Here is a 25,896-nt window from a genome sequence, read left to right as displayed (position 1 = left end):
GGAGAAGTCAAGGCCTCCTGCAGTTGTCCTTGCCTAGCTTCCCCTTTCCTGTTCACAGCAATCACCTGCTAGTTCCTCGGGGGTCCTCAGAAAGCCCACAACTTCCAACAAGATCCTCAAGTTCTAGTCAGAGCCCAACCACTGCTGCGCAAACTGCTGCCTCTGTTCGCTGCCTCTGTTAGCTGCGCTCTAAAGGCCTTCTGTAACAGCAATGCTCTTCCAACTTCAGTGAGACTTTTTGTCTGCTGCAGACTTTATATGAAAGGCTCAGACTTTCCATTTTACGTTTGGAGAGAGGCTATTCTAGTGATTTAAATATCACTGGATAAAAAGTAAGATCATGACTTTGCTCCTGGTTTTGCTATAGACCTTGACCTTATGCAGCTCACTCTACTAGCTCACCCTGCCTTGTATCTTAAAAGAGGAATAATACTTGCTGCTTAGTTTTATAAATTTGGTAGAGATCTCCAGAGAGAAAACATTGGGAAGTGCTAAGTGTGATGCAAGTGTAGTTACAGATTACTGTTATTACATCTGGTCATCTGAATTTAAGTAGTTAGTCTGAGTTCACAGCTATACCTCACTCAGACTTGCTTCATTCTTTTCCACAGGAGAAAATATTTAAGAGTTTTTTATTACAGGCCTTTGCTTGCTCTTTTGAAGTTTTGTGACTTGGATGGATCAAGGGGGAGGAACAGTATTTAATACATTAAATGTTTCCTTTTAACTTCTGATTCTTCCATATTGCACTTACCTTAACTCAAGAGAACAACTAGGTTTTTTAGAAGATGCACAGTAATTCGGAAAAGTATGCTTAGTTTTAGGATGCTATTATGTTCTTTCTGCTTAATCCATAAAAAACAAAGATGGAAGTCTATAGAAAAGAATGACATAATTTAGAGGTTCAAAAAGTTTACAAAATGCTAGTTTACAGGCAGTGTGTTATTGCTATTAAAAAGACATGCCAAGAGCCTTGGGTAAGAAAGAGTCTCAACCTAGAATGTTTCTTGCCGTAAAATACACTTTCACATGTGCTGATAGATAGATAGCCTGCTGGAGCACTGCAAGGAACAGAGTGGAGTGGGAGAGGAAACAAACACTCCTATGCAATGTGCAGTTTCATGGTGGTCTTGAGCCAAGCTACAGCAGTGCTGCTTGCTGAAGGGGTGGTTGCAGCCACTTGTTCACATCCCATTCCTTATCATTGGCACTAGCAACCTGTAAGATCAGATTGAAAGCTAATCCAAGGAAAAGATTAGTTTTGGCCGGATCAGCAAGCTGAAACAGCTCACTGTGCAGCAGTACAAGCAGAAGGGCGAGGATGGGAAACATATGTGTTTGAGGGCAGGGAGAAAGAGTGGAAATACTTCTTTAGCAGCTGTCCAGAATTGAACTGAACTAAATTTCATGTGAAGCCACGCCTTGAGTGATTTGGGGGGAGAAGGGGAGAGTTGGCAAACTTTTCTTCCAAGTGCCTTCTTTATAATAGAAGTGGCTGAAGAAAAAACAGACTTTATCAAAACAGTAGTTGTTTCAGGTTTTTTTTCATTATCAGAAATTCATTGACAAGCTGGAGGTAACTGAATGATCTATGGATGTCTTCAAGGGTTTTGACAAACTGCTCTCTCCAGTAAAAAAACTGCAAAAACTAAATATGAATAACATGCAAGGAGTAGCCAAAGAGCAATGAAACCAAAATGAGGTAAAGATGTAAAGTATGATAGCATGCAATAAATGATCCCAGAGTACATAACTGGAGGGGGCCAGGAGTGGAACAATCAATTGTGTAGTTTGAACTTCAGGATCCTAGGCTGTCAAGAAAGGTATGATCTCAGATGGTTTTCCTGCCTTTTTGATGCTGAGAAACTTGCAAAACAAAGTAAGTTGCCTTGATCTGGGAGTGTAGATGAAAGGAGGGCTTGGTCTTTTCATTTCAAATACTTTTGCCAACAGCTGGTGTGCTCAATTAAGGAGACTGTTGTAGTCCTTATATCCAAAAAGCAAACTCCCAAAACCAAACCGTTAAATTCATAAGGACTTTTTGTTACTTGTTGTATAGCATATTTGTGCATCAGTTCTCTGTGTGTCGGTAAATCATTTTTCCCATTGTCTCTGAAGGCAGCGTGGTAAGCACTGCAATTAAGATAGCATTTCTAGTGACTTCTGGTTTGTCCTTGTATGCATAGTTTTTAAAGTAGAGAGAAGCAAGCACAGCTCTCATCTCCTTAGCCTGGTTAAGTGATACTGAGCAGCTATATTAAGAGATAGAAAGCTGTCCTTAATATTTGATATTCAAAATATTGCCTTCTGTCATCAAGTCAGGTTGTCTGACTACGGAGGCTCGTGTGAAAGTGGAGGAAGGCAAGGAATGTGAATACTTCTGGCCTTCTTATCAGGACCATTGGTGTTTTATACCTTATGTTTATTTCTTCAGGGTGCAGGACAGGGGAGGCCAAACTCACCAAAGGATTTAATCTGGCCGCACGTTTCATCATTCACACAGTGGGACCCAAATACAAGAGCCGATATCGCACAGCAGCTGAGAGCTCTCTATACAGCTGTTACCGCAATGTCCTGCAGCTTGCAAAGTAAGTGAATGACAGCTTAGGTTTGTGCCATGCATGATGTATCTATACTCCTAGATACCCTGGCCTGCATAGGAGACAAATGGCTGTGAATATTTTCTCGCATCTACAGGATTTGGATGAGAACATAAGAACGTGACTGGCATTATGGTACACATCATGTCTTTTGTTTTCTGTATTGCAGTGTAGATAAAATGTGCTGAGAGATCTGAGCTGGCTGAAGTCCTGGAACAGTGTAGCTAGAACTGTGCAGCATTCAGTTGCTCTGAGGAGAAACAGCATTAATAACTGTGTTGGGCTCCATGCTGCAAACAGCTTTAAATGAATTTGCTCAGGCAAATCACATGTCGCTATGCAGCCACACGGCTATACCCTATGGACAGATCTGACTGCTCTATCAGTTCATGTGTTTGGCCTGTCTGCCTTCATACCATGACCACCTAAAATCCTGAGTCAGGGTGCAAGGTTATTTCTAAATCCATAGTTGCTGAAGATGGGTTTGTAGTTTTTTTTTCTCTTTTACCTGTGGTAGCTTCTAAACTTCCTTTTAATTAACAGTTTATTACTGATCTTTCTGGTTTCTGTTCTTCTTTCTCCTGTATTCTGTTCTTTTCCCATGATGGCTGTTTGTAATGGTAGCATTCAAAAATAAATATTTGAACAAGAGTACAGTTACATTTTCTGACATTGCTCCCTAGTTCTTCAGGGCTGAGAAGATCAATTCTTCCAAGTCTGAGAGCTGTCTGTAACACTGCAGTAGTGACTGTTTTGTAATTAAGATTACAGCTAAGTGGTTTCTAGTATATGCCATTTTTTTTTCTGCCTCAGAGCTGACAAGCAAAGTCAGGCCTGGATTGGAGCCTCTTATAAACAATGGGGAGAAAAAAGAGAAAGATTCTGTTTACTGAATTCTGAGTGCCCTTTAGTCGGTCTATTTTCAGGAGTAACTCTTGCCACTTGTAAAATTGGCTGCCAACTCTGAGCTTGCTCAAGTCCCTACAGTAACTGTTGGCAAGACCTCTGCTTTCCTTTCCTAGAAATATGTCTCTGTGCTGGAAGAGTCTTCTGGGGGTTTTCTGTTTTTGTTTTTTTAAGTATATTTCATTCCATGACAATGGTTGCCTAGTCCTGCCTAGGATCAAGTAAGCTACCTCAGGCTGTGTAGATCCAGACCTCTAACTAAAAAAGTGGTAGGTCAGGTGGAAGAACAGGAGAATGCTTGCAATAAAGAATACCTTCTTTTCCCCTCCTTCCCCTCGCCATCAGTCCTATACAGGAAGGAAAGTATTTTGGAAAGCATTACAGGTAGCATGAGAGAAGACTTCTTCATTCAGGATATGAAGAAATTGCAGGAACAGTGTAGCTGAGGTAGAAGGAGAAATCTGAGAATAAACGAGAGAAAACAGAATCACAGAAGAGTTGAGGTTGGAAGAGACCTCTAGAGATCATCTAAGTCCAGCCCCCCTCCCTGCTCAAGCAGGGTCACCTAGAACACGTTGCACAGGATTGTGTCCAGGCAGGTTTTGAATGTCTCCAGAGAAGGAGACTTCACAAGCTCTCTGGGAAACCTGTTCCAGTGCTCTGTCACCCTCACAGTAAAGAAGTTTTTCCTCATGGTCAGATGGAAGTTCCTGTGTTTCAGTTTGTGCCCGTTGCCTCACGTCCTGTCGCTGGGCACCACTGAAAAGAGTCTGGCCCCATCCTCTTGACACCCTCCCTTCAGATATTTGTAAACATTAATAAGATCCCCTCTCAGCCTTCTCTTCTCCAGGCTAAACAGGCCCAGCTCTCTCAGCCTTTCCTCATAGGCGACATGCTCCAGTGCCCTCATCATCTCTGTAGCCCTTCGCTGGACTTGCTCCAGTAGTGCCATGTCTCTCTTGTACTGGGGAGCCCAGAACTGGACACACTACTCCAGATGTGGCCTCACCAGGGCTGAGTAGAAGCAGAGGATAACCTTGACTTGCTTGCCTTGACCTGCTGGCAATGCTCTTCCTAATGCACCCAGGATACCATTGGCCTTCTTGGCCACAAGGGCACATTGCTGCCTCATGCTTAACTTTGTGTCCACCAGCACTCCCAGGTCCTTCTTGGCAGAGCTGCTTTCCAGCAGGTCAGCCCCCAACCTGCACTGGTGCATGGGGTTATTCCTCCCTGGGTGCAGGACCCTGCACTTGCCTTTGTTGAACTTCATGAGGTTCCTCTCCGCCCACCTCTCCAGCCTGTCCAGGTCTCTCTGAAGGGCAGCACAGCCTTCTGGTGTATTGGCCACTCCTCCCAGTTTTGTATCACCAGCAAACTTGCTGAGGGTGCGCTCTGTCCCTTCATCCAGGTCATTGATGAATAAGTTGAACAGGGCTGGACCAGGGTGTTAGGCTTGGGTGGAATCCTTAATGGTTCCCTCCTTCTTTGCTTAATGATGGTATGTATGCATCTTGCTGACAAAGAATACTTTTGGGCAAACCTGCAAGAGGGTTGCTACTGCATAGAGGCAGGAGAAAACTGCTGGTGTCATCTGCTACCATAGTTTGTTCTCATCTCAAATTACGCTTCTGTTCATTTGTTTCTCTTTTTCTGGATTTCAGGGAACAGGCAATGTGCTCTGTAGGATTCTGTGTCATAAACTCTCTGAAAAGATGCTACCCCTTGGAGGATGCAACCCACATAGCACTGCGTAAGTTGATGGTAGAAAGTGACATAAACCAGATGGCAGTAATCAGCAGATCACTCAGCTGTAGCAGACTGCTGTTGATACAAAAAACTTTTCTTTAGGCGGCTGTGGTGTGTTAAAGCCTGTGAAGAGGCAAGGCTTTGCATGGATGGATAAGGAAATGGAGGATAAAAATAAATGGTCCTCCCTGTGTTGAGAGGTCATCAGTAGGCATCCATGGGGATCTATGTTGGGCTTTGCATCGTTCAATATACTCATTAATGACCCAGAAAAAGGTGATGAGCTGTGAGGTGAGAGTTTGCTGATGGTATAAAATTGTTCAGGGTGGTAAAGATGAGGCCTTACTGTGAATAACTGTAGACAGACTTTAAGCAACAGAGTGAATTTCATTTGTTATTTTAGTGTCAAGTCAGCGTAGCCAAATGTAAAGTGATAGTCTTCCTCCACCAATCTGCCTCCATATAGTTCTGCCTCACAAAATGATGAGACAATACCTGGGAGCAAAATCTTGAGATTATAATAGTTCCATGGAAACATCAACTCAGTAATGTTCAAAAGACCAAGCTGAGTGTTGTGAAAGAGGACAAAATGAAGAATGCTACTCTGTTATGCTATAAATCCATGGTTTGTCCACATCTTAAAACTGCACGCTCAGAATATAGTGGAACTAGAAGAAGTTTAGAGGAGGTCAACAAAAATAGGCAAAGGTGTGGTGCAGTCAAGTAGGCTAAAGCCCTCTTCAGTCTCCAAAAGAAAGAACTTGGAGGGAGTGTAGTAGATGTCTACAAACTCATAAGTGGCATGAAAATAGTGAATAGGAATCAGTTGTTCACTGTCTCCCAAAATAAGAGCTAGGGATCATCAAATGATGCCGTAATGAACCAGGTTCAGAGTAAGCAAGAGGAAATGGTTCTGTAAACTGAATAGAAGGCTTGGGTTTTCCTCTGGCTGTGCGAGCTGACTGGAGGAATGTTACTTACCCTCTGCTTAGGTGCTAACACTGGGAGAAAGAGATTTGTCTGTTTTCTCTGCTGCCTCTGAGCCTCTTGAGCTGGAAACAGCTGCTCACATAAGTTCAGAAAACTTCATTTGCTGTGGAGATGCAGAACTGCATTTGTCCCATAAATTAGTGTTGCAGATCAACCCAGTTACACATTAATATCTGTACAGGAAGTATTTGGAAATAGTTCATTTTTTTTCCCTAAATTGCTGTTTCTTGAAAAAACTCGCACTAATGTATTCTCTATAGAGTAGTCTATTACTCTCCTCTGTTGTCTCTGTAGAGCCATACACTACTTGATAAAAATGCTGCTAGACCAACCTATTTGTTTGGACATTTTCTCTCCAAGCAGTCTGACAGGAAAGCGCTTGGAAATCCTGACATCTGACAAGATTGTTGCAGCACAAGGACCTCATCTGTACAAGGACATGACTGACTGGGAGCTTGGTTACAGAACATTTTTTCCCTCAGCTGCTAATGCTGAGGAACTTGACCATGTCCCCAGACTATGCTAAAAAAAAAGGAAATAAGATCTCTCATGATTTAAAAATACTGTTTTTGTAAGGTGCTTTTGTGTAGCTGATCCTTATGGTTTTGTGTGGCTGAATCTGCCTTTGACCAACTTCTGCTATGGGTTGCTTATCATCTTGCTTTCTTGAGAACTTAGGGCACCATGACTTGTTCTAGGAGTATCTGTTTTTGACAATTCAGTGCACAGGACTCTGTAAAGGAGTGATTTGGCTAGATTTTTGCAGGGCCCTAGGATCACATTCCACAAACTCAGAAGCACCTAGTAAGCTAAAATCACAGGGAGAGTTTTCCCCTTTTTGATCCATCTCTAAAGTGAAAAGCAGGAGAGAGTGGAGGTGGAAATTCCTATATGCCCAACAACCCACTTGGTGCATTAAGCCACCATTTATTCCACACTTGCATACTGTCTGTGGAGCCATTTTGTACAAGGAGAGGGATGTTTCTTTCTGTTCTGCATTCGGTTGGTTTCCTCTCTCATAACCATGTGTGTAAATTTCTCCTCACCTTTTGCTAACTACTCTTAATTTTTTTCCTTGCAGGCACAGTCAGAAGGTTCTTGGAGATACATGGGGAGACCCTGGAGAAGGTGGTGTTTGCAGTCTCTGAGCTTGAAGAGGTATCTCCTTGACGTTCATTCCACCAAAATTCATGGACATATGTGATCTTCTCTGCAGCAGTATTATCATCTGCATCTTGGAGTTGGGTTTGGGTTTTTCCTTCAAATCATCCTGTCTCACAGGGACTCTTGGTCCCTCAGCATTCTGACGTGTCTGTCCAGCATAGCATCTTTTCAGTACTGCTGTTCCTGCTTTTAGCAGTTGCCATGGATATATTCAGAACCTTTCCGTTTCTGACTTCTATGTTCCCAAGCCATGAACAAGAGTCAGCAGTGTCGGTTATGCTGGCAGTTATGCTGGTTGGTATCCAGCAGCCAGAAGGCAAATTTCTCATACAAGATTTGCTCCTTATGAGAGAAGCAATGTTGTATGCTTTAAAACAATCTCCCTGATTTCCAGTTCAGCATGCCTATAGATCACCTACAAACACTGTTAACATCTCTTGCTGGGTTGATGAAATAACAAGCTTGATGTTTAATGATCTGTTTCCAGACAGCTGCTAACAGTTTGAATATTGACTTCTCTTCTATGTTGTACTTGCTAACAGCTGTTCCTGTGCAGAACACCCGCAGTCAGGTTGTGTGGCATCTGGATGAGGAAAATAAGTAACTCAGGGTTCTAAAATTGCTAATTAGTTGGGGAGAATACATGAAGTATTACAATGTTCAGTAAAGTTTTTCACTGTTCCCTTCCATGTGGTGAGGGCTTCTTTGGGCTGTTTCTTGCTTTTTCTTTTTTTTTTTTTTTTCCCCCAGTCAGATCACTTAAAGTGATCCATGTAGTGATCCCTTTAATCTAAGCAGCTGTAGCTGAAGTTTGTCATCCACATGTATCATAACTCCATTACAAAAGTATCTGCAATCTACCTGAGTTCATGCAGTTTAAAACAGGGTCCTCTCTAGGTCATTTGCCAGTTTGGCCAAAAAAAATTAAAAAAAATAAAAAACGTTAACCTTTGTGTTAGGGCTATCTGCCTTTATTGCCAGGAGCCCAAGATAAGCCAGCAAGGGAAGTAGTACTTTGCCTCCAAACCTCAGAGAAGATCCCTGCTGCTAGGGCAGGTGATACTTAACTGAAGAGCACGGATGCATGATAGACCTTCACGCATTTTTCTTATTTGTAGGCCACTTACCAGAAGTTGATGCCTCTGTATTTTCCAAGATCGTTGGAGGAAGAAATACAGTCCTTGCCTTGCCTCCCTGCAGATATTGGCAATGCAGAAGGGGAGCCTGTAGTACCGGAGCGGCAGATCAGGATTACTGAAAAGCCAGGCGTTCCAGATGGTGAGTTCTTAACTGAACTTTGGAGTAAGTATCTCTGTGTGAAAGTCAGTGAGAAACAGAAAAAGCACTCAGGGAGCAAAGAAATGTCTTCCTGCCCCACCTCACCCAAGACAGGCTTTAATGAAGAGAACAAGCTGCCTACTTGTTAGCTGCATGCATTCTGCAGCTGTAACTTCTGCTTTCTGCCTCATTGTGTAGAGTGCTTAGAGGATGTGGTAGAGATATTGTTCTCTTTTTCTTTTGCAAACTTTCTCTCAAGGTGGTTACGACCTCTACTTTTTTTCAGTCTTCTGCAGGCTGTTACTGAAATGGCCATTATTGTTGCTAATGAACTATCTTACTGTATATTAACAAAATGTTGTCTCTAGCCTGATGAGATTCTGTTGATACAGCATGTGCATCGAACTAGTAGATACTCAAAAGAAGCTAGTAGAAATGCCATAAAAGGTTGAGAAACTAGATCAATCCAGAGAGCAGTGTTTGGGAAATGGCTATCAAAAGCTCAGTGAAAGAAGTCCGTTTGTAAAGAGGTTGCCTAGGTGTCAGGCTTGGGACAATGAGAGATGAATGGTAAAACCTTTTAATAAAGGTAAACGCTTATAGCTGGCGCATTCTGTCTTCTTCATGCAGCAATGCTATGAAAGGTTTGCACCTCAAGTGAGGCCCTAAAGCATCAAAAACAGAATTTGGAATAGGTTTCAAAGATGTTCTGATTTTACATGGCCAGGTGGGATAAGGCTGAATATGCAACAAGGTACAGACAACTTAATTTTCCTGTTCACTGTGTGATACGTGATGTACCTACTCTTGCTGTTCAGACTCCAATCTGTTTTCTTTTTCCCCCCAGATTTTTGGCTAGGGTGGTATTTGTAGCTCTGGCTGATTAGTGTGAGGCATTCAACCACTAGCTGATTATTTATTATAGTTATTAGATATTATTAGATATAGATATTGTAGTTTTTGCAGCTCTAGGAGCAAATGGGTAGAGCAGAATCCTGCACTCTTGCCCCATTGTTACTATAGCATGTCACTGTAAAGTTGGAAAACTCAATTCCCATCCTAATTGCTCAAAGAGGCAGTGCCAGCAGTCTTAACAGTATTTCTTGATGATATGCAAGTTCAGTGGAGCGTTCTGATGTTGTCCTGAGCAAGTGGGCATGTGCTCTTGTACTTCAGCGCACAGTTAGGTTGTGGACAGTACTGTAAAAATGTCCAAACTGAGGTTATCACCAGCTCTAGAGCATCTGTTCAAGCAATGTCAGTGATGTGAAAGGAAGAACTGAGCCCTTCCTACAGTGCAGTAATGACATCAAGCTTGACAATCGTAAACCCCAAGTCATTCACTCTAAAATCTGTTTTGGAGTCCTAGTGAGAGAGTTTACTGTTATTCCTTCATTACAAGCTGATGACTAACATTTTAAGGGAGCTCATAGTTTTCGATCACATGTTGTAAACTCTTTCAATGGTACTAGTGAGATATCAGAGCCCCATCAGGGTAGATGGAGTTTTTTTCACATTAGTTTCACATGGCACAATGAATGGGCTTGCGTGCTGAGATATATAGCAATTCATCAGTAGCGTTGCTGTCCTGTATGCAGCTTGAACATTTTATGCTACCTTTGTTTCTACTGCAGATGCTTCAGATGAAGAGGGGCTGGAGGCAGATTTGTCTTTCATTGGTTCCCATGCTTTTGCCCGCATGGAGGGAGATGTTGATAAACAGAGACGCCTCATCCTGCAGGGACAGTTGTCAGAGGCAGCACTGCAAAAACAGCATCAGAGGAAGTGAGAACTTCTTTGTCTGTGTGAATGTCTTGGGTTAGCCAGCTGCTCAGAGGACCAACCCTTGTGATGATTTGTTACTATGAAGTCTAATCTTTTGACAAGAAAATACAGATAAAGCCTAGTGTCGCCCTGGATCTCTGGGTAGCCCCTTTGGCGAGAAGGGAAAGAGCAGTGGAAGGAAAAAGAAAGCCAGTGATGAACCCATAGTGTGCCCAGTACATGGGACTAGCTGCCTTATCTCTGCCACAAGATGTCACTGTTTCATCATTACTTCTGTAATGGGGTCACCTGCTTTTAGTACTGCCTGCCTACTTTGGGCCTTGTGCCTCCTGAGGCTCTGGACACCTAGCAAATTGTTTTTTCTTTCTCTCAAGTTGGATAAATACAGGAATGCTGAGGCTTTTTTGTTATTGTTGCCACTGATCCTACTATATGTGATTCCCTTTCTAGGAGCCAGTTTCATGCTAAAGTTCTCTTGGGGCATGATGCTTGCCTTGTTTTGTCAGTTGAGGTACTAACTTGTTCGCATTTAAAAAAAAAAAAAATCCATATGTGACACCTTGGTAGCTGGATAGTTATGTTCAGCTTCTAGATTAGATTTTAAGAATCTCTCTTTCTCTCCCTCTCTCTCTCCCCTCTTTTTTTAATATGAAAATATTTTTTTATATATGTGTATGTATCTTATATGTATAAAAATACCTTGACACTAAGGTATTTAAAAGGAAAAAATTACAGACATGTTTTCAGCCCAAATGCAATGCCTCCACAGTTGTATGCAAGAGCTACAGATGAGTACCAGTTGTTGCGTATTCATTGCCCCAGTAAAAAACACCAAGCATGTAACTAAAACACAGAAATGGTTGGTTTTTTGTTTTGTTTGTTTGTTTGTTTTTGTGGTGGTGGCTTTTTCAGGGGAGGGGGGTTCCAACACTTTTCTCTAACATTTTGAAAGTGGCTCCGTTGTTCAGAAGACCACAATATTAGAATGATAGCTCAGTCACTGACTGCTGCTTTTGTCCTTTCCTTCCCATATACCTCTTCAGGCTTCTAATGCTGTTCCAAAGTGGGGCTAGATCTGACTTCTGATGTTTTTAACTTTCTAGTTACAATCGCTGGCTGTGTCAGGCAAGAGCTGAAGACCTATCTGATATTGCTTCCCTTAAAGCCTTGTATCAGACAGGTAAGTTCAGGTTATCAGTGGTTGTTGTACGTTGTCTTAAAGGAAAAATACAAAGTAAAGATATAGTTTCTTTGGACTCTGAATACAACAACACATGTCATCAAGCTAGAAACCTGACTGAGAATGAGGTAACATCTCTGCAGTAAAGCAGGTGTTTTCTCTTGATTGGCTTTGAAAGCCTTTCTGTGTGGTTAACTCCAAAACAGCTCCTTATTAACAATCTGAGGATACACACGTATCTTGAATTTACCTATAGAATGCAATCAGTAACAGTTCGAGAAGGAGAATGAACTTGGTGTGCATGGGAGTGCATGGTAGTTTGAATGAAAAATAAATAAATAAAATAACATTCTGTGGTTAGTGTTTGGCAGTGATGTAGTAGGAGCATTGCGGTTATGCCTTTTGATGCCCAAGGGCTTTCTTGCTAGCAACTTTAGTGATTGTGAATCACTATTGTTAGACTAAGCCAATTTATTAGGTGTTGTATGCAAGATAATTCTTCTCTTAGGCTGAATCATCTCCGCCCTTTTGTTACAAAGAAATGGATGTTTCAGATGATTTGTAGAGAAGCAGCAGTTAACAAAGCAACTTTTAATACAGCTTTCTCGAATAAAACTGCTTGCTGCTTTTCCCTCAGGCTAGATTGGGTTTGAGTTGCTCTCCTCCATGTCTGATAGAACCTACTGGGGGCATAATACCATGTGTACTCTCCTTTAACCTTGAGTTCAGTAGATGGTAACATTAGGGAGAGAATCAACATCCTGACTGAGAGTTCAGTGGAAGGTATTACCTGCTAGGTCCTTGCAGCCAGGGAAGCAAAGATGGGGGGGGGGGTCTGCCCGCTTCCATTCCCTTTTGTTCTCTAGCTAACGCTGAACTCGGAGGTAGAAGCTTGCCCTGGTCCCAGTGGCTTATTGCTGCTTTGCACAGTGACAGGAAGAAATAGGTCAGTAGTCAGGGTCTCAAAAACATAGCTGTTTTTATGTAGTCAATGGTTCTACAGAGAAAGTCAGTTAAGCATTCTGGCTGATATCTCTGGCCTCCTGAAAAGCCAGACACCTTGATCTTTGTGCAGTTATCAAGGCTGTGTGATACCTTGCAGTCAGTAATTGCAAATTTAAATTCTTTTGCTGATCTTGGGCAAGGCTCTGTTGGCTGCACTTGGTCCATAACGTGTGTCCTGCGAAGGTATGTGTTAGACTTCAGAGCTAAGTTTCTAGAAAGAAGTTTGCTTTGATGGTAGAACTGCAAGTAAAGGTTTTTAAAAATAAAAACCATGTTGCTGACAGTTATTACTTGAGAATAAAAGTACAGGCAAATGTGGAGTGCACACATTGAAGTAAATACAGAGTCATATTTACTTGAGGTAAATGTAGAGTACACAGTCAACATAACACTGCAGTCCTTAAAGTTTCTAGGATGTGATGCATCCTTCTTTTTTGGGATCAAAACGGCTACTGGTGTAGTGAGAACGGCAACTCTGGCATATTTCTTTTCCTCTAAGTTGGAAACAGGCTGTGCTGTAAAAATTCTGAGCTATGGCTGGTTCACCTTGACTTAAAAGGGACTAACTCCAAAACCTGACATGACTGAGAGAAGTTCTGAGTCGTGTTTTTTTTGTTTTGTAGGTGTGGATAACTGTGGTCACACAGTTATGGTGGTGGTTGGAAGGAATATTCCCGTAACATTGATAGACATGGAAAAGGTAAGGTTTTGTAAAACTTCAGCACCATGTAGTTTGAATATGAATATTTGGGATATGAAAGGCTAATGTAAGGTGTTATTCAGTGTTAATACTAGAAAAGTTATCTGTAGAAGACTTGCCGAGAGAATAAATAGGAACTATTTTTGTAGGCAGATCAAACTTTGTGTGGGTTGGGGCAGCATTTCTGGAGGAGGAACTGGGTTATTTTCAGAGAAACAGGCCAAATAGAGACTCCTTTTGCTTCTCAAGAAGAAAGAGACTTGCCATGCTTCTGTAACTGGGAACACCTCAAGAGTGGAGTGTAACAAACCAAATCAGTTTTTCATGAAAACAGCAAGAATCTATCAACGTCTGTGAAGTCAGGTCTGCATAAAGGAACATATAAATGATTACGGTTAAATTCAAGACTTTGAATGTTTCCCTCACTTTTGTAGCTCAAACAAAATGCCACCTAGCCTCATCATTTCTGGTCTGTGAATGAGTTAAAGGAAGCATATTAAAATGTAATGCAACCATGAAAGAGTTCTTTGTTGCAAATAAGAATTTCACTTCTTTCCAACTCAGGCTCTTCTGTATTTCATCCACGTCATGGATCATATTGCAGTGAAGGAGTATGTCCTGGTGTACTTCCATACGCTCACAAATGATTACAATCAACTAGACTCTAACTTCTTGAAGAAACTCTATGATGTTGTTGATATCAAGTGAGTGGCAGTAGGAAAAAAGACCCTTCTGGTTTTCTTCTGTGCTCTGCAAATGTCTGAGTCATTCTCTTTATTTGGTTTCTCATTTATTTGTGAGAGAATTTTGCTGGGATAGAGAGACCTAAGTAAATAACAAAGCCAAGAAGAAGGAAGGTCTGTTTTCTTTCCTGCGTAGAACCATATATCAAACCAAAGAGTGCTGTCCTCTGCCGTCTCCCTTCCGTAGCTGTTAGAGAAATGACCACACTGGCTGTATTGCCTGTCTGTATCTAAAGGTGGAGCTTCTGGAACATGGCATTGTAAGCAAATATATTGCTATTTGTGAGAGAGGAGACTTGGGCAACACTGGCAGTCATAAGTCCGTAACTTTCACTGTCTGCATAATAGACTGCAGCAGGCTTTGTCTTTAGCTGTTTTTTTGTTTTGTTTTGCTTTACACTTATTTTCTGGCATGTGCTGTTAGATTTGAGCCAGCTTTAAGTACAGAATAACAAAAAAGGCACTTAAGCAAAATGATTTATGTTTTGACAGTTGTGTTGTATAGGTGAGCTTAATTAGAAGGCACTTCTAATGAGGTATATTCTTTCTTTGAACCAGGTACAAGAGGAATTTGAAGGCACTGTATTTTGTCCACCCAACATTTCGTTCAAAGGTGGAGTATATAGTACAAAAGAAAAGAATGTTTTGGATGTTGGCAAGGTAGCATGTAAGACTGTAACATGGGGAACATGGAAGTATATAGAAGACTTTCAAAAATGGATGGTATTTTCTGGATCAAGAGTTGGAACTTGAAATTCTTCCCCATTTTTGATGTAGCTGTAGTATTCCAGTGTTAGTGGCAAGCTGAACCCCAGTACAGCACAGCTGTCTGTTTCCTGTTTTGTTGCATGTGTTCTTTGGATCTCTTGTCTTTCAAAGAGAAACTATTTTTGTCCTTTCTCCTGCTGTCTGTTTGGCAAGATGACAAACCATGAGCAAAGACTTCTGGAATTCTTTCCTGTAGTCCATTTTCATGGATATTATAGTTTTCCTGTAGTTCATTACCTGGATATTTCACCTTTTCTCTCCCCACAAGAGGTATTGCATGTGCCTTCCATACCATTTAGTGAGCTGCCCTGGTAAGCCTAAAGGCAGAGGATGGTGTATCAAGCAGCAATGAGATTAGTCAGGATTAGAGTGTAGAGTAAAAAAGTAAGATGGGAAGAATGCCTTTGTTACACGGGGTGCAGGAAGACCCTGTAAAGTCTTTAGGAGATGAAAAGCTAAATTTGTCAAACAGCAAGATATTATCCTTGGCTATGATCTGTGTGAGGGAACAGAAGATGGAGCTCTCTTTCTTCCATACTTTGCAGCAGTATGAATACTTCAGATGAACTAAGTGTCAGCAGCGGTCCTTCCCAAAATCTTTGTCCCTGCTTTTTACAGGTTAGAAATGTGATCCTCCATTTTCATGTCAGTTTAACCTCTGGGTTTATTGTGCTTTTTTGCTAACACTGTTCAGTTTGAGAAAATTGTTTGCCTTGAAAAAATCTTCAGTTTGCACATGTTCAGCAGGAATTTCTTTAACTGCTAAATTCCCAGAGATTCCATTCTTTCTATGCATGCTCACAGCTGGGACACCGTGAGACTTGGAGCTTCCTTGTTTTTATGTAGATGAGACTGAGGCTTCCTAACAGTGTATCATCCAGTTCCTGCCAGAATATTAGTTATTCCCATTGCATATATGTCTGAGGTTTGAGCGGTAGAATTAGAGCTTCCAGCTCCGAGGCTTTTGGAAATCTAGGAACTGACAGAGATCTGCTCAAAGAACATTACTTAGGTTGCAAAGTCAGGTACTCAGAAGCTAGGAAATACCTGTATTCTAGATTCCCAACAGCACTTTATCCCCTTCCTTTCTTTCCATGCAAGAATACTTGATTTCTATTTGGTTGGGAAATGTTTCATGTTGAGGATGAAAACTTATGTTCACCGGTTCATTACCATGGTTCTTGTCCCTTTGCTGAGTTTCCTTGCCTTTTTCAGATCTTTGGAGCAGCCAGTTAGTTGGTGGGAAGCAGGGAGTGTGAGAGTCATAGAGTCCACAACTTGCTGGAAACAGATTTGGTTTGTATCCTATTCTAACAGCATAGCTGGAGGCAAAAGAGGACGTGTGTCCATGTCTCTCAGCCAAGCCCTTTCTCAAACTGAAAGGCAAGTGGGATTGCTGCTGATTGTTGCAGAGACCATCAGCTTATGAAACATGATGTGGAATATGCAGCAGAAAGTCCTGGTGGAGAAGGTGGCCACAAAGAGGGGATGACTTTTCCCACCCCTCCTTTTTTGGCCGTTTCAGAGCCATTGGCCCTGTGGAACATTGCTAGCCCAGAAGTGTCAAAACCCTTCAAAAGTATTTGGATCATTTGTCTTTCTACTTGGAGCACTGACTTCCTTCCCTAGAAATGGAGGAAAATAACCCATGTCTCAAATGCAGAATCAAGGCTTGTGTTTTCATACAGCTTCCCAAACCCATCACCCTTGTACATATATTTCATTCTTAAATCTCTGATTTAAATGATCCATTTTACAGCTTTATTGAATCCTGGCATAGCTGATGGCTGCAATCTGTTAGAGTTGCATAGCTTATTTCTGGGCTAAAAGGGATCAAGAGACTTTTCATCATGCCTCTTCAGAACTGTGCTTGTTTTCTAGGGAGATGTGAATGTACTTCATGGCACCAACCAAGATTCTTTGTTTGGCTTTTAAATGTGAAACTGTTTTAAATTATGTGTATTCTGAGGATAATTGCCTATCTAGAACACATGGTTTTCAGTCTGCAGGGAAGAAGGTTCAGCAGTTGTCCTAAAACACAGAGTAACTGAAGCAGGGTGTGTCACTGCACAATCCATTTTTTTGTACACTAATCCTGCCTTTATTCATTTGCTCATGTGAGCATTCCTGGGATCTGTGCAAGAACTTGATTCTCTATAGTGCTTCTGAAAGATAACAGTTCTTGTGATGAAATCGCTTGGAAAGATGCACCAAAGGCAGCAGCAGTATGTCTCCTTTTTCACCCAAGTAGAAGTGTCACCAGCTTCTTCCAAATCCACCTTCGTTAATCAGAGAAAATGGATTTTTTTTTTTCCTTCTCCTGCCCCCCCCCAAGCCACTCTTGCAGCGTGAACACCTGGCCACCAAGATTTAAATTAAGATAGACTTTCCTGAAGTGCTGTCACAAGTCCCTTCATACTGCTGCATGTAAGTACTTCTGCTCATTACTGCTTTAGCCATCAATATATAAATAAAGGGTTCTCTGGGGCATTTTATTGTGAATCCTCTCAGCTCCCCTCTTTGAAAGCTCTCCAGACAAAGCTTTCTATGCCTTTCTTTCCGTGTGTTCTGGGTGAAGCATTCAGTGGCTTGATAGGAAACAACCTTAACCAGGGAAATTCTGTTCTCATACATTTAGAAACTTGGCTGTTAATCAAGAATGTTTCAAAACTGAAACATACCTGAATATTCAAATTAGCTATTCATAATCATCATAATCTTCATATTAATTATGAAGACTTCTTGTTGTCTTTTCCACAGTGGCTATAGCAGCAGCTTCTGGAGATCAGAAGCCAATATAAAGGCAGCTGCAAATTACTTACGGCTTTTTTCCATACAAGAGCCTCCTTCTTGTAATAAAATTTTTCTAGATTATAGTAAGTTTCTCTTTGGGTATGACCCGCTTTAGCAACTCCTAGCTCACTTTATCTGTATTGTGCTTTGGTTGGTTTTTGGTGTTTTTTGTGGGGCAAGGGGGGGGATGTTTGAGGCAAAGACACCTGATACTTTAACCCTGTAGTTTTCTAGCTTGGCAGAGAGACTTTTGCAGTCTTTTATTCAGATTCAAAAACAGTAGGACAACAGAGACAAACTGTCCTGAGTACAACTCATTCTATTTTCAATGCAGTAAGCGCTAACAGGGATTTTTGTTTAATTACAGGATAAGATGTGTCAAACTGTGTAATGGCCTGTATACTGAGAGAGGAAAATCTCTTCCTGTTAAGTCAAACAGTTTTCCTGATACCCTCAAATATATTCCCTGGGTTCCTATTAGGCTTTTGTACACTGAACATCCATAACAATTATATTTAATGTTTGTCATCCATAATTATGCCTTGGAATGAACACTACTTTGGTACAGGTTTGTGAGTGTGTTTTCTGGTTTAAAAACTCTTTAAAGTGAAGGGTCAAGTGTCGCTCATGATCAGAGGTCTTGTTAGAAACATACAGTAATAGTGGATACCAATAATAGTCTGTCTCCCTGCTTTCTGCTAACATGGCATGTCCTTACAATAAAGAAACCATCTTAAATTTTCTATCCTGTTCTCCACCTTCTTTTCTCTTTTTTCTTGTTCCTTCCTCTTGAAAATATGCTGTTTGGAGGAGGCAACATAGTTATTCCAGGACAATTTTTAAGCCTCTACTTTTTGTTTAAATGTCATATTCATGTGGATTATCTTTTGATTTAATGTTCGGGCTTATTTGGAATTCCCACTTTCCTCAACATTCTTCTTGTGGTATTTTTTCTCTTCTATTAACTTACTGCAGCCAGTGTACAATTGTGCCTGCTTACAAGCACTTGCACCTATCTGCTAAAATGCCTGATCTTGGTCAAACAGCATAAATGAACATGAAGTTTCTCTAGCAAAAATTTCACAAAAATGTAAAGGGAAATTTTAGGTGTCTCTGTTTTCTAAGATCTGTATGTTCTTAAAAAGCTGCAGTCCTGGTCAGTTTACTTCAAGACCTTCCAACTTCCAACTTCCAGCTGCTTCTCTCTTCTTCAAGATGAGTGAACTTGATGTATGTTAAATACAGTGGCTGCTCCAAGGTTACTTTCATGACTCAGCAGGTGGGAAGGAAGGCATTCTTATGCTGATATGAAACCTTAGACAACATAAGAAGAATGACTGGAATTACTGAAAGGATGAGGAAATCCACTTATTGGATTGGAAAGGTTTTCTTCCAATTCCTCAAAGATCTTCTTCTTTCCTTTCCTGCAGTTTGATTGCCAGGGCAATTCTTATGTTGTACTCTAATTTTCCATTGTGCTCAGGTTCTTCAGTGTATACAGTTTTTGTGCTCCCTGCCATGCCGTTGTTTGTCATCTCCCTACTTTCTGTTTGGTTGTCCTTTGTGTTACTCTTACTCAGCTGAGCCAAAAAAAAAACATTCTACAGTAGATACTCAGCCTTCAGGAAGTAGATATGGCTCTTGTTAGGTCAACAAGTGTCTCTTTAGTCCTGTCTTTCTGATTTGTGTTCAGTATTCTTTGTCCAGTATGGCCTGACATGAGGCCATTGTTTTTGCTGTATACCTTTGTTCTGACATTTTGGGGCATCCTTCTCAAGGTAGACCAGGTAAAGTGCTAAAGATATCAGAATACCTACTTGTCTTTCATACATTTGTGATCAGGGTTTATTTCTCATGCACTTTTTTTCAGATAGCTTTAGAGCATGTGATCAGATCATTTCTTCCTCTTAAAATCTGTTCTGTGTGTTACCTGCTCTTGGACGCTTAGTTTGGTCTGCAGTGCTTTTGCTGTCTGGATGTTGAAGAACATCATCTTTCTCATTGCCATGCTCAGCAAGAGGTGCCGTTTCCAGGACTTTGAGTGCATCATTGTATCTGACCCACAGTCTTCTCCTCTTGGAGAACTGAACCATCCTTGTCCCTGATTATATGGAGCCTAGATTGATACTCTTTTCCTGACTGTTGTTGCTTTGCTGAATGGTCTCCCAGATCGGAGTGCCTCATGAATTTCTCCAGCCAGTAGCAATGTTCTTTGAGACAGTTTTCTGTGTGCATTTTAGTGATTTTTCTGTGCAGAGGTGTATTAGGATTTCAGAGTGGAACAAATTGGAATTTTATTTTTCCTTCATGTTAACATGGCAGCTAAGAGTTTGTTAGCAAATGGCAGTTTACTTGACTTCTTCCAGAAGTTTGGCTTCCATTAGCTGAGACTAAACTGACTTTTATCAGCACAAATCTGAAAAATTCAGAGTGACTGCAGACCCTCTTTCACAGGCTCCTAACCCCTGATCTGAGCACTTGTGACCTGCAGAATAGTAACCCCTGGTTCTTGCAGAGATCTGTGCTTTTCTTCCCCTTCAGTCTGCCAGAAATAGACTAGATGAGAAATAAAGACATAATATAATCTTCAATTTTAGAGAAGGTGGTTTTAAACATGGAAGTTCGTGCAATCAATCTAAAAAGTAATATTTAGCAATTTCCAGAAGTATCAATGGTGTCTTACTGGCCTTTACAAAACAAAAATTCCTTGATCCATTTGCATCCAAAGGAGACAAAGTGTATATACATAAAGTAAAATCTTGTACAGTAAGTTGGTAAGGCTTTATGTCATTTAAGAAATGTGGTAGAATGGAAGGAGAGACATGCATGCACACATGCTCTGCCAACCCAAAGCAGAGAGGATATTTCAGTAGAACCTTGGAACAGCTGAAAGTCTTACACCCTAGAATTGCCTTTTCTGTAAAAATTTGAAGGCAGAGGGTTAAAAATGCTTCTATTAGGTATAAAGTCAAATAGATTGTACTCTGAACTGACTAAACTGGAAGTGAAAATTTGCCACTATACAGACTTTTGAAGACAAAATAGCAGAATAGCTGTCACTTTTCTACAGTAGGAGACATGTAATTGCCAGATGGGGAGGAGGTAGCACTAGCTTTAACACTGTAAAGACAGTGCTTGCTATCAGTCAGTGGTGTGTGTTTCCTGACCTCCTTCTGTTCTTACCATGATATCAAAGCTTCAAGTTTAACTTCCAGCCTGTTTAACTATGGAATATAATGTTGAACTTGAAAGTTCTGAAACAGCACCATCATAATTAGTTTTTTGTTGGAATCTGGGGGTTTGTTTTCAGGTCTCGGCATGGTTTTTCACAACCTTCACCATCTCAGGGCTAAAGGATAAAATCCGCTATGTAGAAAGCCTTCAGCAGTTATTCACAGCCATACCCCCGGAGCAGATTGATCTCCCCCCTTTCGTCCTCGAGTATGATGCAAGGGTAAGTGATTTCATGTGGCAGGCATCTGTCTCTGCTCCCAAGTGTAGTTATTGTGTGTCTCCCATTCTGCTCTGCAAGAACTTTAAAGGGGTTGACTTCCATATCTTAAGAAAGGGGAGGGGAAGAGGAGAGTTCTTGGAGAGTCTAACCGTTCTTCTGTGAGTAGCAATTTTCATAGTAGCTTTTTTTTTTTTTTTTTTTTTAATAACTTCAGTCCAAGGGAGGCTTTGGGCAAGAAGCAGACCCCTTTCCCAATAGAGCAGTCTCCTATGTGCATAAGAGACATAAGTCTTACCTTTTTTCAGCAAAGAACTGTATCATAACATGCTGAGAGCCAGTGGATAAGATAAAATTCATGTTAGAAGATTAGAGTAGTTTGAGAGCATAGATCAAGATGCAGTATATACCATGCATTACGATGCAGGCTGCTGAGATCCGATATAGGGCCTCTGGGCTTGCAGTTCTGTAGTTAAAATAAGGTTCAGCAAGTCTGAAGCTGAGGCATCTCATTGGTTTCAGTTGAATGGAGAAAAATGGCTAGACTCTATGCTCTTGAGTTGAAGCAGCCTCATCTATACAAGTTTTAAAGGAACTGATCTCTGCATTGCATGCCCAATTTGCCCATTGCCCTGTAGCCTCTCTCAGCTTTCAGCTGTAAGTGATAATACTTCAGTGGCTTTTGTGACTGTGAGGAAGCTCAGCAATCTTGTACCTGCCCCCAGAAAGACTGCTGTCTTTCATCTTCCCTGTCCCATATCAACAAGTACATGGGAAGGAGGAAGGGGCGGGGGGAGAGAGAGAAGAAAAATGAACTGTTGAAGGGTGCCTTGCCCCTGTGTTTGTCCCTCTTCTTCCTCCCCTCCCTTCCCTGTCCCAGGTGTCTGCCCAAATGGTGGGAAGAATATGGCTTGCATTGTCAAATCAGTTCAAAGAAGATGTGCTCTGACTATAGAGCAACAGCCACAGCAATGGCATGTCTGCATGGGCAACTTTGTCTTGAACCGAGTGACTGGCTATGCAAGCACTTGTGGCTTCCTTGCATCACAGCTTTGGCTTAATGGGGAAATTTTAACCTGCATCCTCTGCTTAAAATGGAGGCAAAACCAAGGCCCTGCCAGGTTACCAGCATCAGTCCTCTCGGTTGAATTGTGGCTGTCACTACTCGTGGAAAAAGTCAGAAATACTCATTTATTTCTGCCTCTGTATCATTCATCCATTGCATCAAGGTGTGTTGGAGAAGACTTTTGTTCAACTGCTCGTTCTGGTTTTTTTTGCAGGAAAACGGGCCTTACTATTCCTCTTATCCCCCATCCCCTGACTTGTGATCTGCAGTCCTGCAATACTGCTGGTTTCCCATGGATCCAATGACCTGATGCCTGTCGATACCATGTGCATTTGCCCATGTACAGAATTCAGAGAGAGGGTTTTCCTCCCCCAGCTCTGGTATTTTTTTACTGATGAGATATTTTCAAGCACTCAAGCAATCAGAGAACTTTATGCCACTGTGAACTGTACAACTATTTCAAATATATTTATCTAATGGAAAAGTTGATTTCAGGATCACTAGGTGCATTTTATTTTCTTCTTTTTTGAAGCTGTTACGTTTTATTCCTGAATAGACTTTCTCTTTTCTGGGAAATCCATCAAAAACATTTGATCATGTTTTTATCTAGTATTATGATTTTCCAGCTCCATTTGTAATATCCATTTTTGACTGGTCTGTATAACTGTTGTACAGTACTGGCCTGACACTGTTGCTCATCATATGGTCTCTGTGTTTCATATCCGATTATTTCCCTTTCTGTTAGTGTTGATTACTCTGGTCTCGACCCAGCAGAAGTATCTGGAATTGGGAATACCATGTCTGCAGGCTGAACAAAGCACTGCAGCCAAGCAAAGATTACTGCAACACTTAGTACTGTAAGTGCTAGGTGAGCTAGGAGCCTGGTAACAGTCCCTGTCAGTTTTTCTTGGATGATGTAACATGTCAGGATGCCACTACTCTCCAAATAAGAATAAAAACTGAAAAACATTTGCAGCTTCTCATCATCATTTATGTTCTCATTTATGTTCTCTTTTGAAATGACCAGATGTGTTTGCATGATAAATGAATGCCATCTGCCTGATGGATATACTGGGGGGTCATGAGGGGAAGACCCTAACCAGTGGTGATAGAGCTTGTTTATTAGAGATACTGGTGTCCCTTTTCCTTCCTCCTGTTAATACTGCGTCATACTGATTTTGACATAGCCTACATGAGAGAGCTTAGCAGCAGTGGTACTTACGGAATCAGAGGTTAAAAGTCCTCAAGTACTTCCCATGCCTGCCTATGGAAAATTAAAAGAGGAAGGAGGAGGTTCTTGTGTTAAACATAGTCAAAGATGGCAGTCCCAAATACAGAATAATGGAATCCCTAGTAGAAATAATGTCACAACAATACTGAATAAGAAAATGATATTACACTCTTCATGTTTTCATTATAGCTACTTTCCTGCCCTGAATTGTATCTACTGCTCCCTTGGTTTTCCTTGTTCTGTCCCTTTTGCAACAGCTAGCCTTTTGAGCATAAGCAAGAGTTGCCATGAAATACCTACGAAGGTGGTTGTTCATGTCCACTGAGTTGACTGGAAACCGGCATCCCTCTTTTCTCCCATTTAGAGATGCTCTAAATTGTTGGGATAAACAAGAAAAATTCTTTCCTTGGTCTTGATCATCTGATTTGCACGTCACAATTTGTATTTGCAATGTGAGAGTTCTTTTGCTTTTGCAAATTAGGAGCGCAGTGAAAGATGGGCCATACTGAGTTTCCTTTCTTTCCTGCCCTGGTCTCCTTTTGGCTTAATGTTACGTTCATACTCCGCATGTCCTCAGCATGTTGGTATGTCAGTTACAGATGAAGATAATCACTTGGCTGGGGTTTAAGTACCTTGCTTATACAACTTATAAGTGGTATTGCTTTTTAAATGTTCCCCAGGATCTTTATGTGGTTCCAAGGTGCTGCTAAAGGCTGGAAACTGTAGTACAATGGAAAACTACCTTAGTGTTAATACTTGGGAGCGTTGACCCATAATGGTCCATTCATATGTGATTCTTCCAACATTTTTCTGGGGTTTTCTCTTGAGAAACAGAAATAGCAGCAGTCTATATGGGGCAGCTATCACATGTCCCTACCTCCTCTTTGCACCTAGCTGTTAACAGCTGCCCTTGTCTAGTGACTGTTTTATAGCCAGCAGTGAATTTTCCATGCTTCTCTAACAATTTGTATAGCTTTCCACCCACATTAACCATCTGCTGTTTTTCACACCCATGCCATTTTCTGCAGGGCTCTTGCAAAATAACTAGTGTCCACTTAATAGGCAGATTAAAGGTGATTCAGAGCATATTGTGAAAACAGAACAGTCTTTCAGCTTCATCAAGTTATAGCTGATTTCTGTCCCCTTACCTCACAGATGGCTCAGAATCATAAAACCTGAACAGTTTTGCCTAGGACTCTGTCTGCACGTTTTTCAAATCCTGGTCCAGTCATTTTAAGAAATGACTTGGCTCAATGAAGTGTGAATCTGCCTCCAGAGCATTTGCAAAGCAAGAAAGGAGATCTTGGCACTGTGCATCTTATTGTGTATATTTTTCCCTTGAAAGACTTGACTTTAAAAAAAAAAAAAAAATTCCGAGTCCTACAAATCTCAGTGGCAAGACAGACCTGCATTGTGCTGCAAAGATCCTGCATTTTCCAGTGAGTCAGGAGTCATGGCAATTTACCAATTTCTTTTTTAAAGGAGACTTTTAGAAGTAATATGCCAGTGGAAAAAAAAAAATCAGTAAAGTGTTCAGGGTACTTGCTGCTATTGAAAAGTTTAATTGCATAAATCTAATGTGCAGATTTTTGCACTGAAACCAGCTGAACTGTATTTGTTTTAGGCTGAGATAAACATTGGCATACCATAGTTAAGGGTGGATACAAGCTTTTTTTCTTAATGAGGCCAGGGAGGCAGTTTGTGCATGCCATAAATCTGTGCGAGTTTTAAGAACCCAGTCCCAGTGGAGTCGGTGCAGTGTTAAAAGTTCTGATAAAGGTTTTATGTCTTGCTTAAAGCTATCTCACACCATACACAGGCTCAAAAGGGGAGGCTCTGGAAGGAATTGTAATAGCATAGTTGTATGAGTGTGGTTATTACCACTCTGACACCTTGTGTGATGTTGACATTGGAGTAGCATAGTCACTGTCAGTGAACCTCATATGCAGTGCTTAGGCCCTTGCTTGTTATTAAATACACCTCTTCTGGAAGCACCCTATGTTCCCTTGCTGACGGTGTGATAAGTTAAGAGCTAGATTGTGTTTAGCTGATGTCTGACTGCAAACAGGTGATTCAATCAAAGTGTCTTAGCTTACCTGTTGTCATTTGTTTAAGCCAGGCTTGGATGCAATTGCCCAGGCTGTGAAAGGTGAAGTATCTGATGGCTGCTTCCATTCCTCCTGTTGCATTATGTGTTTGTTTTTTTAAATAGACACTCTGGGGAACAGGAGGTGGCAAAAAGGTGCAGGCAAAGTCAAAATGTGAGCTTTCTACAGGTGATTGAGCTAGTGTGAATTTGCCACATACACTTGAAGCTGAGCTCTTTTTCCTATCTTCTCTTGCTGTCCAGATCCTAGAATAAAAACTGTCTCTGAGTTTTTCTGGAATCTGCTTTTCTCCAGCAGTAGCCTAAAACCTTGGTTGTTCTATTATATATGCCTCTTGCCTCATCCTTGTGCTGGATTAGGCCTTCTGCCTGATCTGTCC

General features: G+C 41.2%; 1 protein-coding gene across 1 annotated transcript; it reads left to right on the top strand.

The window, feature by feature from the left end:
* The first annotated feature begins 1,734 nt into the window (after window positions 1-1,734).
* On the top strand, window positions 1,735-23,147 carry LOC112965942 (ganglioside-induced differentiation-associated protein 2-like). Its single transcript, XM_026065489.1, has 12 exons — window positions 1,735-1,879; window positions 2,435-2,588; window positions 5,171-5,259; window positions 7,327-7,403; window positions 8,528-8,687; window positions 10,322-10,472; window positions 11,576-11,652; window positions 13,281-13,357; window positions 13,922-14,061; window positions 14,659-14,713; window positions 20,972-21,115; window positions 22,393-23,147. The coding sequence occupies exons 1-12, from the start codon at window positions 1,735-1,737 to the stop codon at window positions 22,438-22,440; spliced, it is 1,317 nt and encodes a 438-aa protein (XP_025921274.1). The 3' UTR covers window positions 22,441-23,147.
* Window positions 23,148-25,896: the final 2,749 nt, after the last annotated feature.

This window comes from Apteryx rowi, unplaced genomic scaffold (genome assembly GCF_003343035.1).
Source record: "Apteryx rowi isolate R43461 unplaced genomic scaffold, aptRow1 scaffold_228, whole genome shotgun sequence".
NCBI classification, from domain to species: domain Eukaryota; kingdom Metazoa; phylum Chordata; class Aves; order Apterygiformes; family Apterygidae; genus Apteryx; species Apteryx rowi.
The sequence above is the reverse complement of the archived record's forward strand: the minus strand, read 5'-3'. Positions and strand labels throughout refer to the sequence as shown.

What these genes read in the sequence shown, in the direction of transcription:
- LOC112965942 (XM_026065489.1), top strand. Translation starts at nt 1,735, where the DNA reads ATGATCCCAGAGTACATAACTGGAGGGGGCCAGGAGTGGAACAATCAA. An exon ending in ACCCAACATTTCGTTCAAAG is followed by an intron (nt 14,714 to 20,971) that starts GTGGAGTATATA and finishes GTTTGTTTTCAG; the next exon opens with GTCTCGGCATGGTTTTTCAC. An exon ending in TCCTCGAGTATGATGCAAGG is followed by an intron (nt 21,116 to 22,392) that starts GTAAGTGATTTC and finishes TTTTTTTTGCAG; the next exon opens with GAAAACGGGCCTTACTATTC.